The sequence below is a fragment of the Linepithema humile genome, chromosome 4 (assembly GCF_040581485.1).
Source record: "Linepithema humile isolate Giens D197 chromosome 4, Lhum_UNIL_v1.0, whole genome shotgun sequence".
NCBI classification, from domain to species: Eukaryota; Metazoa; Arthropoda; class Insecta; order Hymenoptera; family Formicidae; genus Linepithema; species Linepithema humile.
In genome coordinates, this window is record NC_090131.1 from 6,380,209 (window position 1) to 6,400,221 (window position 20,013).

General features: G+C 32.1%; 2 protein-coding genes and 1 pseudogene across 3 annotated transcripts; 1 reads left to right on the forward strand and 2 right to left on the reverse strand.

The window, feature by feature from the left end:
- Positions 1 to 679: 679 nt before the first annotated feature.
- On the reverse strand, positions 680 to 15,328 carry LOC136999443 (uncharacterized). The gene is made up of 11 exons (XM_067353563.1): positions 14,945 to 15,328; positions 14,408 to 14,527; positions 14,163 to 14,280; positions 13,270 to 13,498; positions 12,696 to 12,812; positions 11,609 to 11,699; positions 11,144 to 11,282; positions 2,839 to 2,971; positions 2,312 to 2,751; positions 1,604 to 1,882; positions 680 to 812 (listed from the first exon to the last, which is right to left on the reverse strand). The coding sequence occupies exons 1-8, from the start codon at positions 15,083 to 15,085 to the stop codon at positions 2,949 to 2,951; spliced, it is 978 nt and encodes a 325-aa protein (XP_067209664.1). The 5' UTR covers positions 15,086 to 15,328; the 3' UTR covers positions 680 to 812; positions 1,604 to 1,882; positions 2,312 to 2,751; positions 2,839 to 2,948.
- On the forward strand, positions 2,984 to 19,673 carry LOC136999245 (uncharacterized; annotated as a pseudogene).
- Positions 15,703 to 17,717, reverse strand: LOC136999444 (odorant receptor 43a-like). 2 transcript variants are annotated; one of them, XM_067353568.1, is made up of 7 exons: positions 17,594 to 17,717; positions 17,342 to 17,458; positions 17,180 to 17,270; positions 16,686 to 16,828; positions 16,250 to 16,382; positions 16,047 to 16,146; positions 15,703 to 15,854 (listed from the first exon to the last, which is right to left on the reverse strand). In XM_067353568.1, the coding sequence occupies exons 1-6, from the start codon at positions 17,659 to 17,661 to the stop codon at positions 16,093 to 16,095; spliced, it is 606 nt and encodes a 201-aa protein (XP_067209669.1). In that variant the 5' UTR covers positions 17,662 to 17,717; the 3' UTR covers positions 15,703 to 15,854; positions 16,047 to 16,092. The 2 variants fall into 2 exon arrangements, with proteins under 2 accessions (XP_067209669.1, XP_067209668.1); XM_067353567.1 differs by lacking the exon at positions 15,703 to 15,854 and having other exon boundaries at positions 16,014 to 16,146.
- Positions 19,674 to 20,013: the final 340 nt, after the last annotated feature.

Consider the following 20,013-nt stretch of genomic DNA (forward strand, 5'->3'; position numbering starts at 1 on the left):
GGTAGTTATATAAAGAAATTTTTTTAATATTTTCGGATTATATATTTAGCATATATTTTTAAATTCATTTATTTATACTTATACGAAGTTGTTAATTATTTTGAGAGAAAGCCTTATCAAATCTAATAACTTTATAGAGAAATATCTTTTTGCTCACTTATATTTTATATGTATATAAAATACATATTTAATACATAATGATCGGACTAAGTATACACAACTACATCTCCTTTCATGAAATCTACATGAGTCTCATCCCATTTAATAAAGTCTATACTGCAAAAGAAATAGCTCTTCGTTTTTGGCAATGTAAAATAATTGTTTTTTTTAACTTATGTTAGTTATTTTAAAGTAAAATATAATTAATATATCATGACATAATCAGAAATTATGATCAATGCTGTTAAAATGACATAACTCTAATTTGTACATACGTTTGTCATGTCACATTCTATTTAATAAAAAAAATCTCATACCATATTTTATTAGTTCTATGCCAATAAGTCTCAATTAAAACGTTTTTCATATTCCTATAGAATACATGACGGTAACGTAAGATATGGATGCATTAAGTAACTGTAACAAAAGAGATATGTTTTCTCTTTTTAAAATATTATAACACATTGAAATATATTATATTAATGTACTAATATATTATGAATTATAAAATATTTTATACCGTAGTAAAACACTCTACAGATGCCATGAACAATCCACCGACATTTATCCCAAAAGTTTTATTGCCTCTTTGTAACAGAAACAATATCAGTTTTTGTATACGTATAGGAGTTATATACCACCGAATTCTATATCTATATGTAATATAATATCAATTAAAAAAAATAAGGGTATGTATGTAATTTTCACAGTACACATATATTTTGTAAACAATATGAATTTAGTCAAACTTTCATATTTTTTTAAATTTAATTTTTACATTTTCTTGTTACTTTTTATAAATTTGTCTACGCATGTAATTAATTACATTAGAATATTAGAGAAATTGAACAAAGCAATTTAGAATAAAAATACGAAAACTTGATTATATTTTGTTAATAAACTTTGTAAAGCAATATTATTATTTATTGCTTGATAAATTGCAAAATATTTCTTACGCAGTCATAAATATATGATTATTGTAATCTATAACTTTTTGTCCAGTTAAGTTACTTAGGAACAGAATTATGAAACAACATATTACTAATAAAAATGATAGCGAAAGATCCTTAGTATGTTTGAATGACACAATTTGAAGAACCTAGCACAAAACTTTTGATGTCTAGATTAGTTTATAAAAACTTATTTAAATAATTTGTAATTCAGAATAGTATGTAATGCAGAACTTTTTATCTAACAATAATTTAACATATGCCAAGGCACACGTTTTAGAAGAATAAAAAAAAATTGTAAGTTGAAATTGTTATCGCACATCTCTCTCTGTCTTTCATTTTAATTAAATTATATTATAATAATAAATAATTTTATCAATGCTTAGTACAAATTTTGCCTCTCAACAAGTTTTATTAACACAAATTAACACTAAGAGATATCATATAACTTATAACTTGATTAAATATGTAAAACAAAAAAAAACAAACCTTACCCGAAAAATATTAAGACTCATAGTAATCACTGTAAATGCTATTAAAATCATGAATGACATTTCAAATCTAGATATTAGGCAATCTGAAAACCTTTAAAAACAAGCAAAACCTATATAATATTACTACGCATATTATATAGGTTTTGTGAGATAAATACCAACATCATAGCTTTACGATGAATATCTATAGCACAAATTATTCTCTTATAAATCATATTCTCGCTCAACAGAATGATACCTTGTATTGTATAAATCTGCATTGCATGCTTGATAAGATGACTGCAAATAACACAATTTTTATACTTATACACATTTTAGCATATTTCTATTGCAAGATGAATAGAAATATTTGTAATTATTAGAAAGCAATGACAAGCGACAAAGAAACGAACGACAAGGAACGAACAAGAATGCCGAGAAATCTCAAAACATAATATATGTACCTTAAAAAAGCTGTGTTAAGCTGCGTTACATAAACAATTTTTATATAACTTTTATCAATTATAATCGCAAAAATGTGAAATATTTCGTGCATATTATATATACATATGTACTATATGGATATTGTTGCTAAGGGAACATGTACAATAGTGCTTGGTATAAAAATACATAATTTTACAGCAGTGTTTATATCTTTGCAACATGGTGTAAATTATTTTGAATATAAAATCTATAATAATTTTTTATTGAAATATTTTTTGTACTTACTTATACCATATATATAAAATATATATTTCATATGTTATAATAATGGACTATATAATCGGACTATATAATTATATCTTTCTTGACAAAATCTGCATGTGAGTCATTTATGTAATAAAATCTACACTGCAAAAAAAAACAAATTGATAATTAAATTCTGCAATAATGATATAGTCAGAAATTATGATCAATGCTGTTAACGTAGCAGCATTGAGTTGAAATTAGAGTGACATAACTCTAATTTGTATATACATCTATTACGTCACGTTTTATTTAATAAAATAAATATTCCATATTTTATACCATATTTTTATTTATTAATTAATTATATTATTAATTATTTATTAATTATTTATTAATTTTATGCCAATACACCTCAACTGACACGGTTTTTATCCTACAGAATATAGAAGGGTAAAGTAAGATACGGATGCATTAACAAGCTGTAACAAAAAATAAAAAGTTGTTTTGTCTTTCTAAAAAAATTATAATATATTAAAATATAATTAAATATATAAAATATCTTATACCGTGGCAAAATATTCCATAGATCCCATAAACAATCCACCAATACTTAGTCCAAAAACTTTGTTGCCTCTTTGCAGCAGGAACAATATCATTTTTTGTATACGTATAGGAGTTAGATACCACTGAATTTTATATCTGTATGACAATATAATATATCAACAAACTGAGAAAAATAGGAGTAGATGTAATTTTCATAGCACATATTTATTTTGTATACGATATTAATTTTTACAGTCAAACTTTCATAATTTTGACTGATTTTTAAGAATATTTTTTCTTATTTTATTAACATTATTTATTAACATTATTTTTCACATTTTGTTAAGTATATGATTACATTAGAATAAAAAAGTGAGTGTAACAGAAAATATTAGTAATACATTTTAATATTAATAAATGTGAATCAGTCAAATGTACTGTACAGAAAAAATTCACAAAATATGCAATTGAAACCAGTGTTTTGTGTAATTTTTATAACAAATAAATTTATTTACCAGTTATTGTATTACATTTAACAAAAAGTATATTCATCAACTATGGAGGGATTAATATATATTTTAATTATTATTTTTTCGTTAAACACATGTTAATTATTACAGAGAGTTGCATTTTATATTATGTATATGCTACCATATTATATATTACCATTATATTTTGTTTAAGGCAGAGCAATAAAGTGCAATAAAATGTGTAAATAAATATTTAAAATTTTTAATAAATGTTTAATAAATATTTTTAGATAATTTAAGAAATAATAATTGCAAATAATAATTATGCCCCAATGTCTCGTCCGGATGGATATATAAAACTATGTAGTCGTGCCCCTGCACGCGCCCAGACAATAGAGTTCAAAAAACCGCGCTAAATAAAACAAAAATTGGCTATGCGCGCGGTTCGTCTTTTCCTCACTGCTTGCGCTGCGCGCGCCCTCCACTCCATTGTGTTCTGTTCGTTCACCCAGACAACGTGTACTTTTTTCTTCACCTTCCTTTTTCAAGTATTTTTTTTGACTTCTTCTTCGCTATGCCAAAACATAAGGCAAAAAAGAAATATTCGCGACATTCACGCGAGAAAAGATCCCGGGATTCGTACGATCGAGGGCGAGATATTCACGAATTCTCGCGTTCCCGATCGCGCGTTCACTCGCCGGCCCATGGATCAAGATATCGACGGCGTCAGGCTCACTCTTCGGCGGATTCAAGATCCTCGAGGGACACATCCATCGGAAGATCGAGGTCGAGAGACGGGCTCTACGAGATGCTCGATCATATTCGAGCGCTCGTTTCCAGTAGAGACGGTAATCATAACCTAAATTTTCGTCGAACCAAGGAGGTTAGATCGCCTTTGCGCGACGCCACGCAGGTAGAGGAGGATTCGGCCTCAGTCTTGGTCGACTCTCTGACCTCACCTCAGAGCATTAAAGGACCGACGGTCATAATAAATGACCGGGGCGTTGTACCAGGTATGTCCTCTTGTTGACCCAGACGATTCTCTATTCCTGGCAAAGAGAGGACGTAACCGACGGTTACCTTTTGCTCTATTTTTTCTTTTTTAGTGGTGGCGGAGGTCAGAGATGAGGACGTCCCGTCCGCCCACAGCGGGTCCTTCATCGCTCCTCCTACCGTTGAGAGCGCAGAACCCCCCCTCTTGACTATCGACTCTGAGGCGCAGACCCTGGCCAAAGAACTATTCGGTGAGGTTAACGCACCAACGATACCCTCTACCTGGAACCAAACGGTTCTGAATTCGATCCAGTCCGACTCCCGCACAGGTCTGAGTCAGGATATTCGCGCCCATCTTTTATCAAAATACGAGGTAAAAGAGGCGCTAGCGAACTTGATTCCACCAAGGCTTAACAAGGAATTGACCGCTGTACTGACCCCATCCGCTGTCAAGCGAGACGAATATCAGTTCCTGGCACAAACACAAGTCAGTGCTTGCCTTAATGCTTTTGGTTCAGGAGTATCCATCCTGCTACAACCTGAGATAGCGGAGGGTCTCAACAGTGCCTTACGATCAGCTCTGACGTTCTTTTCGGAGGGAATTCATTTGCTCGCTGACCACCAGTATCGACTTTCATTAGCGAGGAAGGCCTTTACCAAACCCTCCTTAAATATTATTGGAAAAAATGCAGCCGACTCAGCAATCATCGACGATTTCCTTTTCGGGCAGAATTTCGCTGAGACGCTCAAAGCCGCTCAGGCTTGCGAGAAAACAGGGCGCGAGGTATCAAAATCTCTACCTCAGATGGGAAAGAAATCATTACAACCCGTTCGCCAGTATTCACAACAGCGAAAGCAGCCTTACAATTCAAAAGCATGCCAATCGGGAAACCAGAGGACTCCTGCTCGCTCATATGCGGCTCGCCGGACAGGAGATCGCCTTCCCAAGAGCCGCTCCTATCGAGCCCAGTCTCGATCTCGGGCTGGTCGCCGCCCCTAAACGAGGTAAAGTCAGCGGGTCGTTTGAGAAAATTTTACACTCAATGGGCAGATCTTACTACAGATTGTTTGGTGCGGGAAGCGATACAAGGTTACCGTATTCCCTTTATCTTGCCGCCCCCTGCGAGGTCCTCCCTCGCCGAGCCAAAATTTTCTCCAGCGGATGCGACACTTTGCGACAGAGAGATAGAACGTTTACGAAGCAAGGGAGCCGTTGCCCCAGTAGAACCTCACGTGTTTCAATTCTTATCACCATTTTTTCTTATCGATAAATCGTCAGGCGGAAAACGCTTTATTTTGAATCTACGGGATTTAAACAAATATATTGTACCTCCTCATTTCAAATTAGAGAATTGGCGAACAGTCATTCGTCTCATGCTCCCAGGTTTTCACATGGCTACCCTTGACCTCGAGGACGCTTATCTTTTAGTCCCAATATACGAGAATCATCGAAGGTTTTTACGTTTTCAGTGGCGTAACGTGACGTATGAATTTTCAGCACTGCCGTTCGGACTCTCCACGGCCCCATATATTTTCACGAAGATCCTTCAACCGGTGGTCACTTTTCTTCGTAATCAGGGCTACCAATCGGTTGTGTACCTCGATGACTTCCTCCTCTTGGGATCCTCCGCAGATGAGTGCAGAGCTAATATACTTGCATCTGTGAATCTTCTACAGTCCTTGGGCTTCGTAATAAACTTTTCAAAATCTCATTTAGATCCATCACCTAGATGTAAATATCTAGGTTTTATCTTCAATTCCATTAAGCAATCTTTGTCAATTCCTGACACTCGTCGATAGAATTTATTACATTTAACAATACATTTGGCACAAAAATCTAGATGTCGCATTCGAGAAATGGCTAGCTTTATCGGATCACTCATCTCCGTTTGTCCAGCAGTCCAGTACGGACTTCTTTACACTAGAGCGTTTGAAAGAGAAAAATTTTTAGCGCTTCGCAGAAATAACGCGGATTATTCCACATTTATGGATATTCCCCCCGAACTTCAGATAGATTTTTCTTGGTGGATCAATATATTTTCTGACTCAAATCAATCCAACAAAATTCGCTCGAACAATTTTGTTAGGGAAATCTTCTCCGATGCCTCTTTAAACGGTTGGGGAGCAGCTTGTGGAGACTTACGCACACATGGATGGTGGTCCGAGTCGGATCAAGTCCTGCACATAAACGCCTTGGAGCGGCTTTTCACAGCCTGCGATGTTTCGCGGCCGACCTTCGCGACTGCGACATTTTACTCCGCGTTGATAACACAACGGCCCTAGCCTACATTAACAAATTTGGTTCTATCCAATTCCCCCACCTTTCAGCTATCGCCAGGGAAATTTGGCAATGGTGTGAGGACCGGAATATATTTATTTTTGCCTCCTATATAGCTTCCATTGAAAATTCTATCTGATACGGAATCTCGAATTGCGGATCCTGATACAGAGTGGTCTCTCTCTGAGGGAGCTTTTCAGGAGGTGCTCAAGACTTTCGGGCCTTTTAATGTGGATCTATTTGCATCCTTAATCAACAATAAGTGCGATTCTTACGTATCCTGGTTCCCGGATCCAGGTTCGATCGCCGTAGACGCCTTTACTCTCTCATGGAGAGACTTCTCCTTTTATGCTTTTCCACCTTTTATTCTTCTGCCACGAGTCTTAAGAAAGATAGTGGAGGATGAAGCAACGGGTACTGTAATAGTACCGTGGTGGCCCTCACAAGCTTGGTTTCCGTTATTCCGCCGCTTATTACTAGCGGAACCTCTAATTTTGTCACCTAGTCATTCTCTGCTCTCTTCTCCTTTCAGGACCCAACATCCATCGTGGAGAACGCTTTCCCTGGGGGTCGGGAAATTATCCGGGAGGCCTTTAAGGAACGTTTAGTACCACCGGGGGCAATTCCAGCTTTACTAGCCTCCTTATCTGAAGCAACAATTAAACAATACTCCTACCCTCTGCGGATCTGGTGGAATTTCTGCCAACGCCACCAAACGCCTCTCTTTTCTCCGTCGGTGTCGCAAATGCTGGAGTTTTTGGCTCACGAGCTGCCTCACATCTCCTCCTTTTCCAGTTTGAATACTATGAGATCAGCAGTCTCGTTGATTTCCAACAATGAGATCGGTAACCATCCTATGGTTAGAAGATTCTGCAAGGGCGTTGCGGTGCTCAAGCCGCCTCGTCCGCGGTATGACTACGTTTGGGACCCGGCACCAGTACTATTGAAACTTGCCTTGATCTACCCATACGAATCTCTCTCATTGGAGATTATCACCAAGAAACTGGCTCTTCTCCTCGCCTTAGGCTCGGGCCATCGAGCTCAAACCTTCGCCTCAATAAGACTTTCTCAAGTCTCCCTCAAGGAGAAGCTAATTATTCGTATTCCCGACCGTATTAAAACTTCAGCGCCGGGACGTTACTAACCACTTCTCTGCTTTGCACGTTTTCAGGATCATGACAATCTCTGCATAGTTCTGCTGATGGAACACTACATTGACAGAACTAGAGGATTACGTTCACCATCGTGTGACTCGCTTTTCATCTCTTATCGCAAACCGTTTAAGGCGGTATCCTCCCAAACTATCACCCACTGGATTAAACAGATACTAGAGGAATGTGGCGTCAACACCGCCGTGTTTTCGGCACATAGTACTAGACACGCTGCGACGTCGCGTGCAGCGGATAAAGGTGTCACCCTTGACATTATCAAGCGGGCCGCAGGTTGGACTGGAGAGTCACGAGTCTTCGCCAATTTTTACAACAGACCGATTGTCAATCCCGAGGATTTTAGCAATACGGTTCTTTCACAATAACAGCTTTTTTCTCAGGCCTACTACCATTCGTTACGTTTCTTTGGCCTTTTCGACTTACATATACATATAAATATATATATATATATATATATATATATACACTCTCTTAATATTAATCTTATCAATTCCATATACTTGTATATTTACATTCTCTTTTTATTTAGTAAGATACTTTATATAGCCTCGATTCTATGCGTATAATCTCTCTAATGTAATCTTTATAATCCATTATAAGTTCATGGCTTTGGATATCTTTCATTTTGTCAGTCTACATTTCTCAAAGTTATGTCTTCTCCCCAGGTCCTCTTCTGGGCAAATCACTTAGATTTGAACATCTACATAGTTTTATATATCCATCCGGACGAGACATTGGGGCATAATTGTGAGATTGAACGAACTTATCTAGTGAAGTTCGATCTAGATTATGCCCCTTGTCTCGTCCGGATGGAGCCTCCCTCCCGGGCCATTTTTAGCCATTCCCTCCCTGGAGTTAGTGATTTGCCTTCCCTTTATTTGAACGAATGAAGTGGAGGGCGCGCGCAGCGCAAGCAGTGAGGAAAAGACGAACCGCGCGCATAGCCAATTTTTGTTTTATTTAGCGCGGTTTTTTGAACTCTGTTGTCTGGGCGCGTGCAGGGGCACGACTACATAGTTTTATATATCCATCCGGACGAGACAAGGGGCATAATCTAGATCAAACTTCACTAGGTAAGTTCGTTCAATCTCACAATTATATATGGCTGGAATGCGCATTCGTGATGTTAAAAACATGGAAAATATCGAGATATTAAAAATCGCGTGACGTCACTTCGGTTTAATACATCGAAGTTACGTCACGCGTGCTATTTTGCGATCGTTCTTTCCGTACGTCCATTTCGTACGTCGATTCAAAGGAAACGCGAACATTCTGCGGTAAACAATGTGTTCTATCGAAGTTAAAAGTGTATATAAATATGAATATTTATCATGAATGATTAAACACGAGCAATTACTGGAAGATATTATTGATTGCTAGTATTCGCAATTAACGAGGTATCATCAACTATTTAGACGACGGCATGAATGTATTTGTGTTTTGTGTACCGTGCATTGACAAATTTGCGATGTGTAGACGTGATTTTCGCGTAAATAAAAAACTTGCATAAAAATGCGCGGTCCTTCATTGCGTTACGTATAAATTTCGCGCGAAACACGACCGCATCTCCCGATATGTATAAAGTACAATTATTTTTGTTAATTTTTGTCTGGTAGTGTGTATAACTGTAAATGTGATTTTCTGATATTCATTGATGAAGCTGTTGCGGATGAAAGAAACATCAATACCCTAGCTGGTAAATACAATTATTTATTTATTATTTATTAAAAAATATATTAGATTATATCGTATGAAATCCTGTGAGGACATACATATATACAATTAGAAAATTTGTTTTTATCAAATATTTATCAAGATACTTAAACATATTTATTAAAATATTAAATATTTATAAAAATATTTTAATAATTATTCACACAATTTATTACATACACAGTTATGTATTATAATAACCAATATATTTTCTATAATAACTAAAATATATATATATTTAATTTTCATAGGTACAGCGCATGGCGTACTTAGTTAGGATACAATAAACGGTGAGTAAATTTATTTATTATATGTACATTATGCAAATACTAATATTTTTTTATTCTATCTTTTTATTTGTTAATAGATTGATAAATAAATAGAATAAAATATCTATTTATTTTTCAATATTTATTACTTAAACAACTGCTAAGGACCGAATTTTGATAATCACATTTGGCTGGAGGTTCCGAATGACCGCTGTGAGCTAAAGCTATGAAATTGCGTAGATAAATAGATTAGGAGATGAGGGGTTTAGTGCGCGTAATTTCAACTTCGGCAATCGCGCAGAAAAAAAGTTATTAACAAAAAAAGTTTACTGAGTGGAACATAATTTTCTGAGACCTTGTACATTTAATAGAGCTCTACTCTTAGCATACTCTTAGCAGATTCATTTATTTATGTGTAGTAAAGAGAATGCGTGGGCGGGGGAAGGGCTCCGCCCCTGCACCCCCACCCCAATAAACCCTAACTTAACCTAACCTGACCTTCGGTTAGATTAACTTAACCGTAAATTAATTAGGGTTTTTTGGAGTGGATGTGCAAAAGCCCCTCCCCCGCCTACGCGTGAAAATTTAAAACAAACCCCCGCTAATTGTGGGTTTGCAATTTTTCGCACAAAGCAAGGTCTAACTCCATCGCCTGGAGCTTTCGATGCGCAACAAAGTCTATAATTATACTACAGAACAACATCCCCTGTAGCATTTCTAAATGGCAAAAAAATCAGTATACATATATATAGTTCATTTTAGTTAATAAATTCGGCTTTTTTCGACTCTTAACTTTTTTTCTGTGCAATTGCCGAAGTTGAAACTACGCACACTAAACTCCTCAACTCCTAATCAGTCCAACTATGCAATTTCATAGCCCTAGCTCACAGGGGCCATGCAAAAATCCACCCATATATCTACTGCTGAAATTATAATTTATATGACATAAAGTGTGCATCTCGCGTTTCGTATATTTCAAAGTAAATCCTTTCCTTCCAAAGGAAATTCTTACGATAGCAACTTTTTAAATACTTTTTCTTCGAATTTTCTCTTTTCTTTCACTTTTTTCCTTGCACTGTCCTTATATTATTTTCATAAGTTAATTAAGTCCTTATATTATCGTTCTTTTATTATGTGACTACGTTAAATTAAGAAAAAAAGTTAAAAAAATATTATACAATGACTTTAGCCGTAGCAATCATGCTTTTTTTGAGCAATGTAATCCATTATTTTAATTTTATGTATGTGATATATTTTGTCTTCTTAACTTTTTTGTTTTAATATTGTTAATTACATAAATATGAAATAATAGCAACAAAGCAAGAAAAAATCCAGAAAAAATGAGAAGAAAAAATACTAAATAATTTGTATTAATAAACTTCTGAAAGCAGTATTACTAAATATTGTAATTTGATAAATTGCAAAATATTGCTTACACATAAATACATGATTATTGTGATCAATAATTTGTTGTCCAATAAGATTGGCTAAAAACATGTACAAAATAGTACTACATGCTAATATCAAAGAGAATGCAAAATCTATAGCATATTTCCATGACATATTCTGAAAAGTCTAACACAAGAGATTTAATGTTTGGATTAGTTTATAAAAATCAGTTTAAAGAATTTATAATTTGAAATAGTATTTTATTCAAAACTTATTAGCTATAACCTAATACGTGCCAACATAAATATTTTTACAAAAAAAACAAATAACGTTATAAGTTTATATTGTTATCATAGATCTCATCTTAATTACTTTATATTATAATAAAAGATTATTTTGTCAACTTAATATGAATTTTTCTTTCAATAAAATTTTTAATATAAAATAACATGAAGAAATATCATAAAATTTAATTAAACACATATTTACAAACAAAAGGAAACAAAACTTACACAATAAATGTTTAGACTCAAGGAAACCACTCCGCATATTATCAAAAGTAGGAATGTCCTTTCAAATCTAGATACTAGATGTTCTGAAATCCTTTAAAAATAAATAAACATATGTTACTATTTTATATATACAGGGTGTTTCATAATGTCCGTGCCAACGCTCGTATGCGAATAGAGTGCGGTAAACTAAATAGAAAACTCCTTTATCGTTTTGCAATTTTCGCAATAGTAATTGAGATATTAATTAAAAGGGATTGACGAATAATCGCGCGTTGCGCGTAGCTAGATTGTGGGCTGTACACTCTAAACGTGACAACAACGAGGATCGCATGGCAACGAAAAATAACACGTAGTGAGAGCAAAAGTGATATGCGTTGTTATTTTTCGTTGCCATGCGATTCTCATTGCTGTCACGCCTAGAGCATACAGCCTACGATCTAGCCGCGATCAACGCGCGATTATTCGTCAATCTCTTTTAATTAATATCTCAATTACTATTGCGAAAATTGCAAAACGGTAAAGGACTTTTCTATTCAGTTTACCGCACTCTATCCGTACACGAGCGTTGGCACGGACATTATAAAACACCCTGTATACAAGGTGTCCCAAAGTTCGCGGCCCAACCGTCGTGTACAGATAGAGCGGGTCACACTAAATAAGTAAGTCCTTTACCACTTTGCGAAATTTTCAATAATTAATTAGAAAATAATTAATAAAGATCCGCCAATCTGCGCAAGTATTCCCCGAGCGCCGAGCGCGCGGCGAGTAGGACCCACCCAGCATAGCATAATACAAAGCGAGGCAGAGCGGTGGAAGGGACGCTTTCTTGGCTAGCTATGCACACTACACACGAGCGGCGCGTGACTACTCGCCGCGCGCTCGACGCTCGGGGAATACTTGCGCGGATTGGCGGATCTTTATTAATTATTTTCTAATTAATTACTGAAAATTTCGCAAAGTGGTAAAGGACTTACTTATTCAGTTTGACCCGCTCTATCTGTACACGACGGTTAGGCCGCGAACTTTGGGACACCCTGTATATATATATATATATATATATATATATGTTTATAACATAAATACCAACATTATAGCTTTGCGATGAATATCTACAGCACAAACTATTCTCTTATAAATCATATTTTCGTTCAGCTGAATGATACCTCGAACTGTATAAATCTGTATTGCCTGCTCGATACGGTAACTGTAAATAATTTAATTGTTATAACTGCATAAAAATAAATAATTACAAAAATATTGCAAGTTAAATAATAATTTTTTATTTGAGCAGTTTTAATTTTGATGATTTTACCAATGTATAATGTAAATAACTATCAATGAAGTTACAAAATTTGGAATATTGCAGAAGCAAAGAGATAAATTTTAAGAATATGAGCACAGAACATAAAGAAATAGAGATAAAAATTATTAAACAAAATAAAAGTTATTTATTTTATATTATTATAATATAATAATTACTTTTATTATATACTTGATTCCCTATGTTATTGAAATTTTTGTTTTTAAATCAAAGATAAGAAAATAATTATGTAAAAATTTTTTAACATTTTGTTATAGTCAGGATACTTTCACTCATTTTACATGATAAAATAAAATTTTTTTTAACTACATTTTTTCGGTTGTTATGTTTACTGTTTTACCTAGCAATTCGAAACATTGCGCAAAAAAGTTGAGAATACACAATGAACATTGTCTTTGTTGATACTAGTGTAATTGTTATTATGCAGATAGCTGCATTCATATGCAATTGCAGTAAGTAAAAATATTTCTCTTCATTCACAAAGTATTCAATTCTAAGTATTAAATGACGTGGTTGAGATTCTTTTGTAGATATAATAACATCACGAAAATTAAACCATAATTGGACACCTATTACAAACGATGTGACAAATATGATTGCCAACACTAAACAACATTATAAGCAATTAATATTTTACTAATAAAATAGTAAATATATATTTTTAATGAGTTTAAAATTCAAAGTTTATACAGGGTGTCTGGCAATAATCGCCCCACCGGTCATATACAGGTAGAGGAGGTCAAATCGAGTAGAAAAGTCCTTTACCATTTTTTAATTTTCATAATAAGTACTGAGTAATTAACGAAAAAAGATCGGCGAATCCGCGCGAGTAAAGCGCGCGCGGTGAGAAGGACGTCCCACTGCTACGCGATCACTAGGACACAAGGATCTAGCGTTACGCGCCGCTCGTATGTTGCCATTGTCATTTGTAGAGCGCTCCTCCCAACGCTTCATCGCGCGCCTAGTGATCGCATAGCAGTGGGATGTCCTTCTCGCTGCGCGCGCTTTACTTGCACGGATTCACCAATCTTTTTTCGTTAATTACTTAGTACTTATTACAAAAATCAAAAAATGGTAAAGGACTTTTCTACTCGATTTGACCTCCTCTACCTGTATATGACCGGTGGGGCGATTATTGCCAGACACCCTGTATAACTTAAATGGTATCAGCAAAAGAAACCCTTTAATCAATTTAAATTCAAAATGGAATATGAATTAAATACATTATCTTACTTGTGAGTGCGGCTGTGTAACGTTTTGCATAATTTCCGTATCGTTCTACAATGGCGATTTCATTGTTGTTTCTTAAATTACCATAAATATGTTGTAACTGCTCCATTACACTTTTTAACTGTTATTTTAATAAGCTTATGCCACTTGTTTCAGTTTAAAAAAAGTTTAAAAAAAAAATTGATGAGCAATGTTATTTATCTCAAGAATGCTTATTCAAACGAATATGCAATAGATAACAAACTTACTGTTTCATTGTTAATATAAAACGAGTTATACATTATTACTACGCCAGTAAAAGCAGATGCGGGAGAAAGAATTTGAATAACAAGATCTACAGTACATTTTGAAGTCACAAATGTTGAGAACTGTAAATAATAATTTTCCAACAAAATTATATTAAAAAGATTTCTCTTCTTATTCTATGATTCAACATATTAATTTATAAACTCCAGTTCATAATTACTATTCCATAAAATATAAAAGTCATTGTATATATAAAAATATAGTGATATGATAAATATTTTATACAGTTATAGCATAACTTTTATTTAATAATAATAGTATAAAATAATTACACGCACACATACAACTCATGTGCGTATGTATTAACTTATTGTTGAACAAAATAATTCAACATTATGATCAATTGCTTATAGATTAGTTGGTTTTTTAGTTAAAAAAATATCGACTCCAAATTCATTAAAAGTTAACAAAATGACTTGATAAGACTGGAATGTACTACACAATATATATAATAATATAATTAAAAGATTATAACATACCTGAAATATAATACAAGTTATCAGAATACTAAAACAGCATATTGAATAGAATTGAGCAAATTTTGATTTTTCATAAGGCCACAATCCAATTGCCAGCAACAATATTCGATTGAGACTGAAATAATCGTATATATTGATCATCTCTCTGGAGATGCTAAAACGCGTTTGACAGAGACAAAGTTGACGAAGAAATGCTCATTCTCACCTATTGTTCGGTCAAACATATTACAAATTCTCTTTTTTTTTAGGATACTATTTTTTAGTGTTATTATGTAATTTAACTTAAGTTCCACAATGCTGAATAATTACAAAATAACATAATACAAAAGGTTCTTGCAAGACAGCGACAATTGTTTGTTATTTTGTTATGACTATACTCGCCGATTAAGCGATCGATTTAATGTCGACAGAAATTTGACACAGATGTTCTTTTCCCATAAAATAATATTCACGACAGAAGTTCTGGGGTAAAGACCACACGAGGGCGGAATCGCATTTTAATATAAACTTATACTCCGTATAATGCATATTGTTATATTTGTAAGTTACGTCCAATGCAAGTTAGTGCTAATCTTTTATATTTAGTTTTGTAAACTAAATTTTATTTACATATTTTATAAAAAATAATTTGTTAGCAGAAGGTAGTTATATAAAGAAATTTTTTAAATATTTTCGGATTATTTAGTATATAGTTTTAAATTCATTTATTTATACTTATACGAAATTGTTAATTATTTTGAGAGAAAGCCTTATCAAATCTAGTAACTTTATAGAGAAATATCTTTTTGCTCACTTATATTTTATATGTATATAAAATACATATTTAATACATAATGATCGGACTAAGTATACAACTACATCTCCTTTCATGAAATCTACATGAGTCTCATCTCATTTAATAAAGTCTATACTGCAAAAGAAATAGCTCTTCGTTTTTGTAAAATAATTGTTTTTTAACTTATGTTAGTTATTTTAAAGTAAAATATAATTAATATATCATGACATAATCAGAAATTATGATCAATGCTGTTAAAATGACATAACTCTAATTTGTACATACGTTTGTCATGTCACATTCTATTTAATAAAAAAAATCTCATACCATATTTTATTAGTTCTATGCCAATAAGTCTCAATTAAAACGTTTTTCATATTCCTATAGAATACATGACGGTAACGTAAGATATGGATGCATTAAGTAGCTGTAACAAAAGAGGTATGTTTTCTCTTTTTAAAATATTATAACATATTGAAATATATTATATTAATGTAGTAATATATTATGAACTATAAAATATTTTATACCGTAGTAAAACACTCTACAGATGCCATGAACAATCCACCGACATTTATCCCAAAAGTTTTATTGCCTCTTTGTAACAGAAACAATATCAGTTTTTGTATACGTATAGGAGTTATATACCACCGAATTCTATATCTATATGTAATATAATATCAATTAAAAAAAATAAGGGTATGTATGTAATTTTCACAGTACACATATATTTTGTAAACAATATGAATTTAGTCAAACTTTCATATTTTTTTAAATTTAATTTTTACATTTTTTTGTTACTTTTTATAAATTTGTCTAAGCATGTAATTGATTACTTTAGAATATTAGAGAAATTAGACAAAGCGATTTAGAATAAAAATACGAAAATTTGATTATATTTTGTTAATAAACTTTGTAAAGCAATATTATTATTTATAGCTTGATAAATTGCAAAATATTTCTTACGCAGTCATAAATATATGATTATTGTAATCTATAACTTTTTGTCCAGTTAAGTTACTTAGGAACAGAATTATGAAACAACATATTACTAATAAAAATGATAGCGAAAGATCCTTAGTATATCTGAATGACACAATTTGAAGAACCTAGCACAAAAGTTTTGATGTCTAGATTAGTTTTTAAAAACTTATTTAAATAATTTGTAATTCAGAATAGTATGTAATGCAGAACTTTTTATCTAACAATAATTTAACATATGCCAAAGCACACGTTTTTAGAAAAATAAAAAAAAATTGTAAGTTGAAATTGTTATCGCACGTCTCTCGCTGTCTTTTATTTCAATCAAATTAAATTATAATGACAAATAATTTTATCGATGCTTAGTACAAATTTTGCCTCTCAGCAAGTTTTATTAACACAAATTAACACTAAGAGATATCATATAACATATAATTTGATTAAATATGTATTCAAAAACAAAAGAAAACAAAACTTACCCGAAAAATATTAAGGCTCATAGTAATCACTGTAAATGCTATTAAAATCATAAATGACATTTCAAATCTAGATATTAGACAATCTGAAAACCTTTAAAAACAAGTAAAATCTATATAATATTACTACGCATATTATATAGGTTTTGCGGGATAAATACCAACATCATAGCTTTACGATGAATATCTATAGCACAAATTATTCTCTTATAAATCATATTCTCGCTCAATAAAATGATACCTTGTACTGTATAAATCTGCATTGCATGCTCGATACGATAACTGTAAATAATTTAATTTGTATACTTATACACATTTTAGCATATTATTATTGTAAGATGAATATTTTTACTCTTACATAAAAAAATAAAATTTTTTAAAATTATATTTTTTCAGTTTTTATGTTTATTATTTTACCTAGCAATTTGAAGCATTGCGCAAACATATTGTATATACGCAAGAAACAGTGTTCCTATGGCTACCATTATAACCAATGTTATAGTGAGAGCTACATTTATATGCAATAGCAATAAGTAGAAATATCTTTCTTGATCGACAAAATACTCAGTCTTAATATTCAAACGACGTGGTTGAGACTCTTTTACGGACGAAATAATGTCATAAAAGCTTGGCCATAATTGGACGCCAATTAAAAATAACAGGCTACATACAACAAGCACTAAACAATGTAAGAAATAACGAATATCTTAATAATAGAATAATAAACTTCTAATAAATTTAAATAAGACGGTTTTAAATAAACTCAAAAGACTTCAATAATGAATTTTTTAAAATCAATTTAAATGCAAAGTGTAATTTGAATTAAATGACATTATCCTACTTGTGAGTGCGACTGTATAACGTTTTGTAAGATCACCACATCGTTCTACAATGGCAATTTCGTTGTTGTCTTTTAAATCATCACAGATACGTCGTAATTGATCCATTAAATATTTTACCTGTTATTTTAATTAAGCCACTTGTCTTAGTAATGTTTCAAAAAACTAATAAGCAATTTTATTTTAGGAATGCTTACTCGAACGAATGTGCAGTTGATAATAAACTTACTGTTTCACTGTTAATATTAAATGAGTTATACATTATTGCTACACCAATTATAGCAAGCGTGGGAGAAAGAACTTGAATAACAAGATCAACAGTACATTTTGAAGTCACGAATGTTGTCAGCTATAAGTAATAATTTTCCGATAAACTTAGATTAAAAAACTTTTTTTCACTGTGGCATATTAATTCATTTGTATAAATTTAAGTACTATTTTATATATAAAAGTAATAAATACTTTATACGATAATAATATAAGTTTATTTGATTATTATATATTATATTATAAATAATTACACACACATGCACACACATTATATCCATCTAAATTATAAAAACAATAAAACCTTATTATTCACTTGAATTAACTTATTTGTTGATCAAAATAGTGTACTATGATGATTAATTGTTTATAAATTAATCGTTCTTTTGATTAAAAAAATATTAATTCCAAATAAATTACAAATTTTTTCAAGTTAAAATAACTTTATAAAACTAGAGTGTATCGCACAATGTATATAATAGACAATATAATTAAAATATTATACCATACCTGAAATATAATAATAGTTGCTAGAATACTATAACAGCATATTGATTGAAGTTTAGCAAGTTTTGACTTTTGATAAGGCCACAAGCCAATTGTTAACAACAATATTCGATTAAGATTCAAATGATTATCTATACTGATCATTTCTCTGCTAGCACTAAGACGCGTTTGTTGGAAATGAAGTCAACGAAGAATGATTCATTCCCACCTTTTCCTCGGTTAGATATCTTCCAAGTTTTTTTTAGTATACAATTTTTTAGCATTATGTATTTTAACGTAAATTCCGTAATTCAGTTCAACTGCAATTTTTTTAACTGCAAAATAATATACGAAACATTCTTGTAAGATCGCGATAATGTAATATAACATTATTTTATTGAGAGCATCGCCGACTAAGCGATCGATTTAATGTCGACAGAAATTTAACAGATGTTCTTTTCTCATAAAATAATATTCACGAGACAATTTCTGGGGGTGGGGGAAAGTTACGCGAAGATGAGTGAAACAGTTAGTTTATTATCAACTGCACACTCGTTCGAGTAAGTTCCTCAAGTTTTTCTGTACTTCAATACGGTGGCAATATACTTTGTGTTAACGTGCATACATTTACATCATTGGTAAGTTAATTACATTAATTTCGTGCAAATTTTCTATTTCTTATTTTAATATAACTATATTACATTTATATATTTAAAAAAAAATAATTTGGTGGATAATAATTATAGAACAATATCCGGATCTGTGAAGTTAACACGACATTCTATTAATATAAAAAAAAAACAATTACAGTTCCAATAGTACTCTTCATAGTTCTACAGTTCCTTATAAAAATAAATAAAAGTTTCGTAATTTTTATTAAAAAAAAAAAAAAAAAAAAAAAAAAATTACGGAACTTTTATTTATTTTTATAAGGAACTGTAGAACTATGAAAAGTACTACTAAAACTATGATTGTTTTTTTTATATTTAATATTAATAGAGTGTCGTAATAATTTCACAGATCCACAATATCCTAGTTTCTAAATAAAAGCAATGACAAAGAATTCAATTTTAGACACGTTTACGTGTAAAAATATAAGCTGCAAAAAATATGACAATAATATGCAAAAGTATTTATTTAAACAATTGATGTGTCTGCGTGTAGGTGCACCAATAGACGCAATAAAAAAGTTCACTGTTTCAAATGATAAAAAATCTATTAAAATATATAAAACAATTTTTTAAG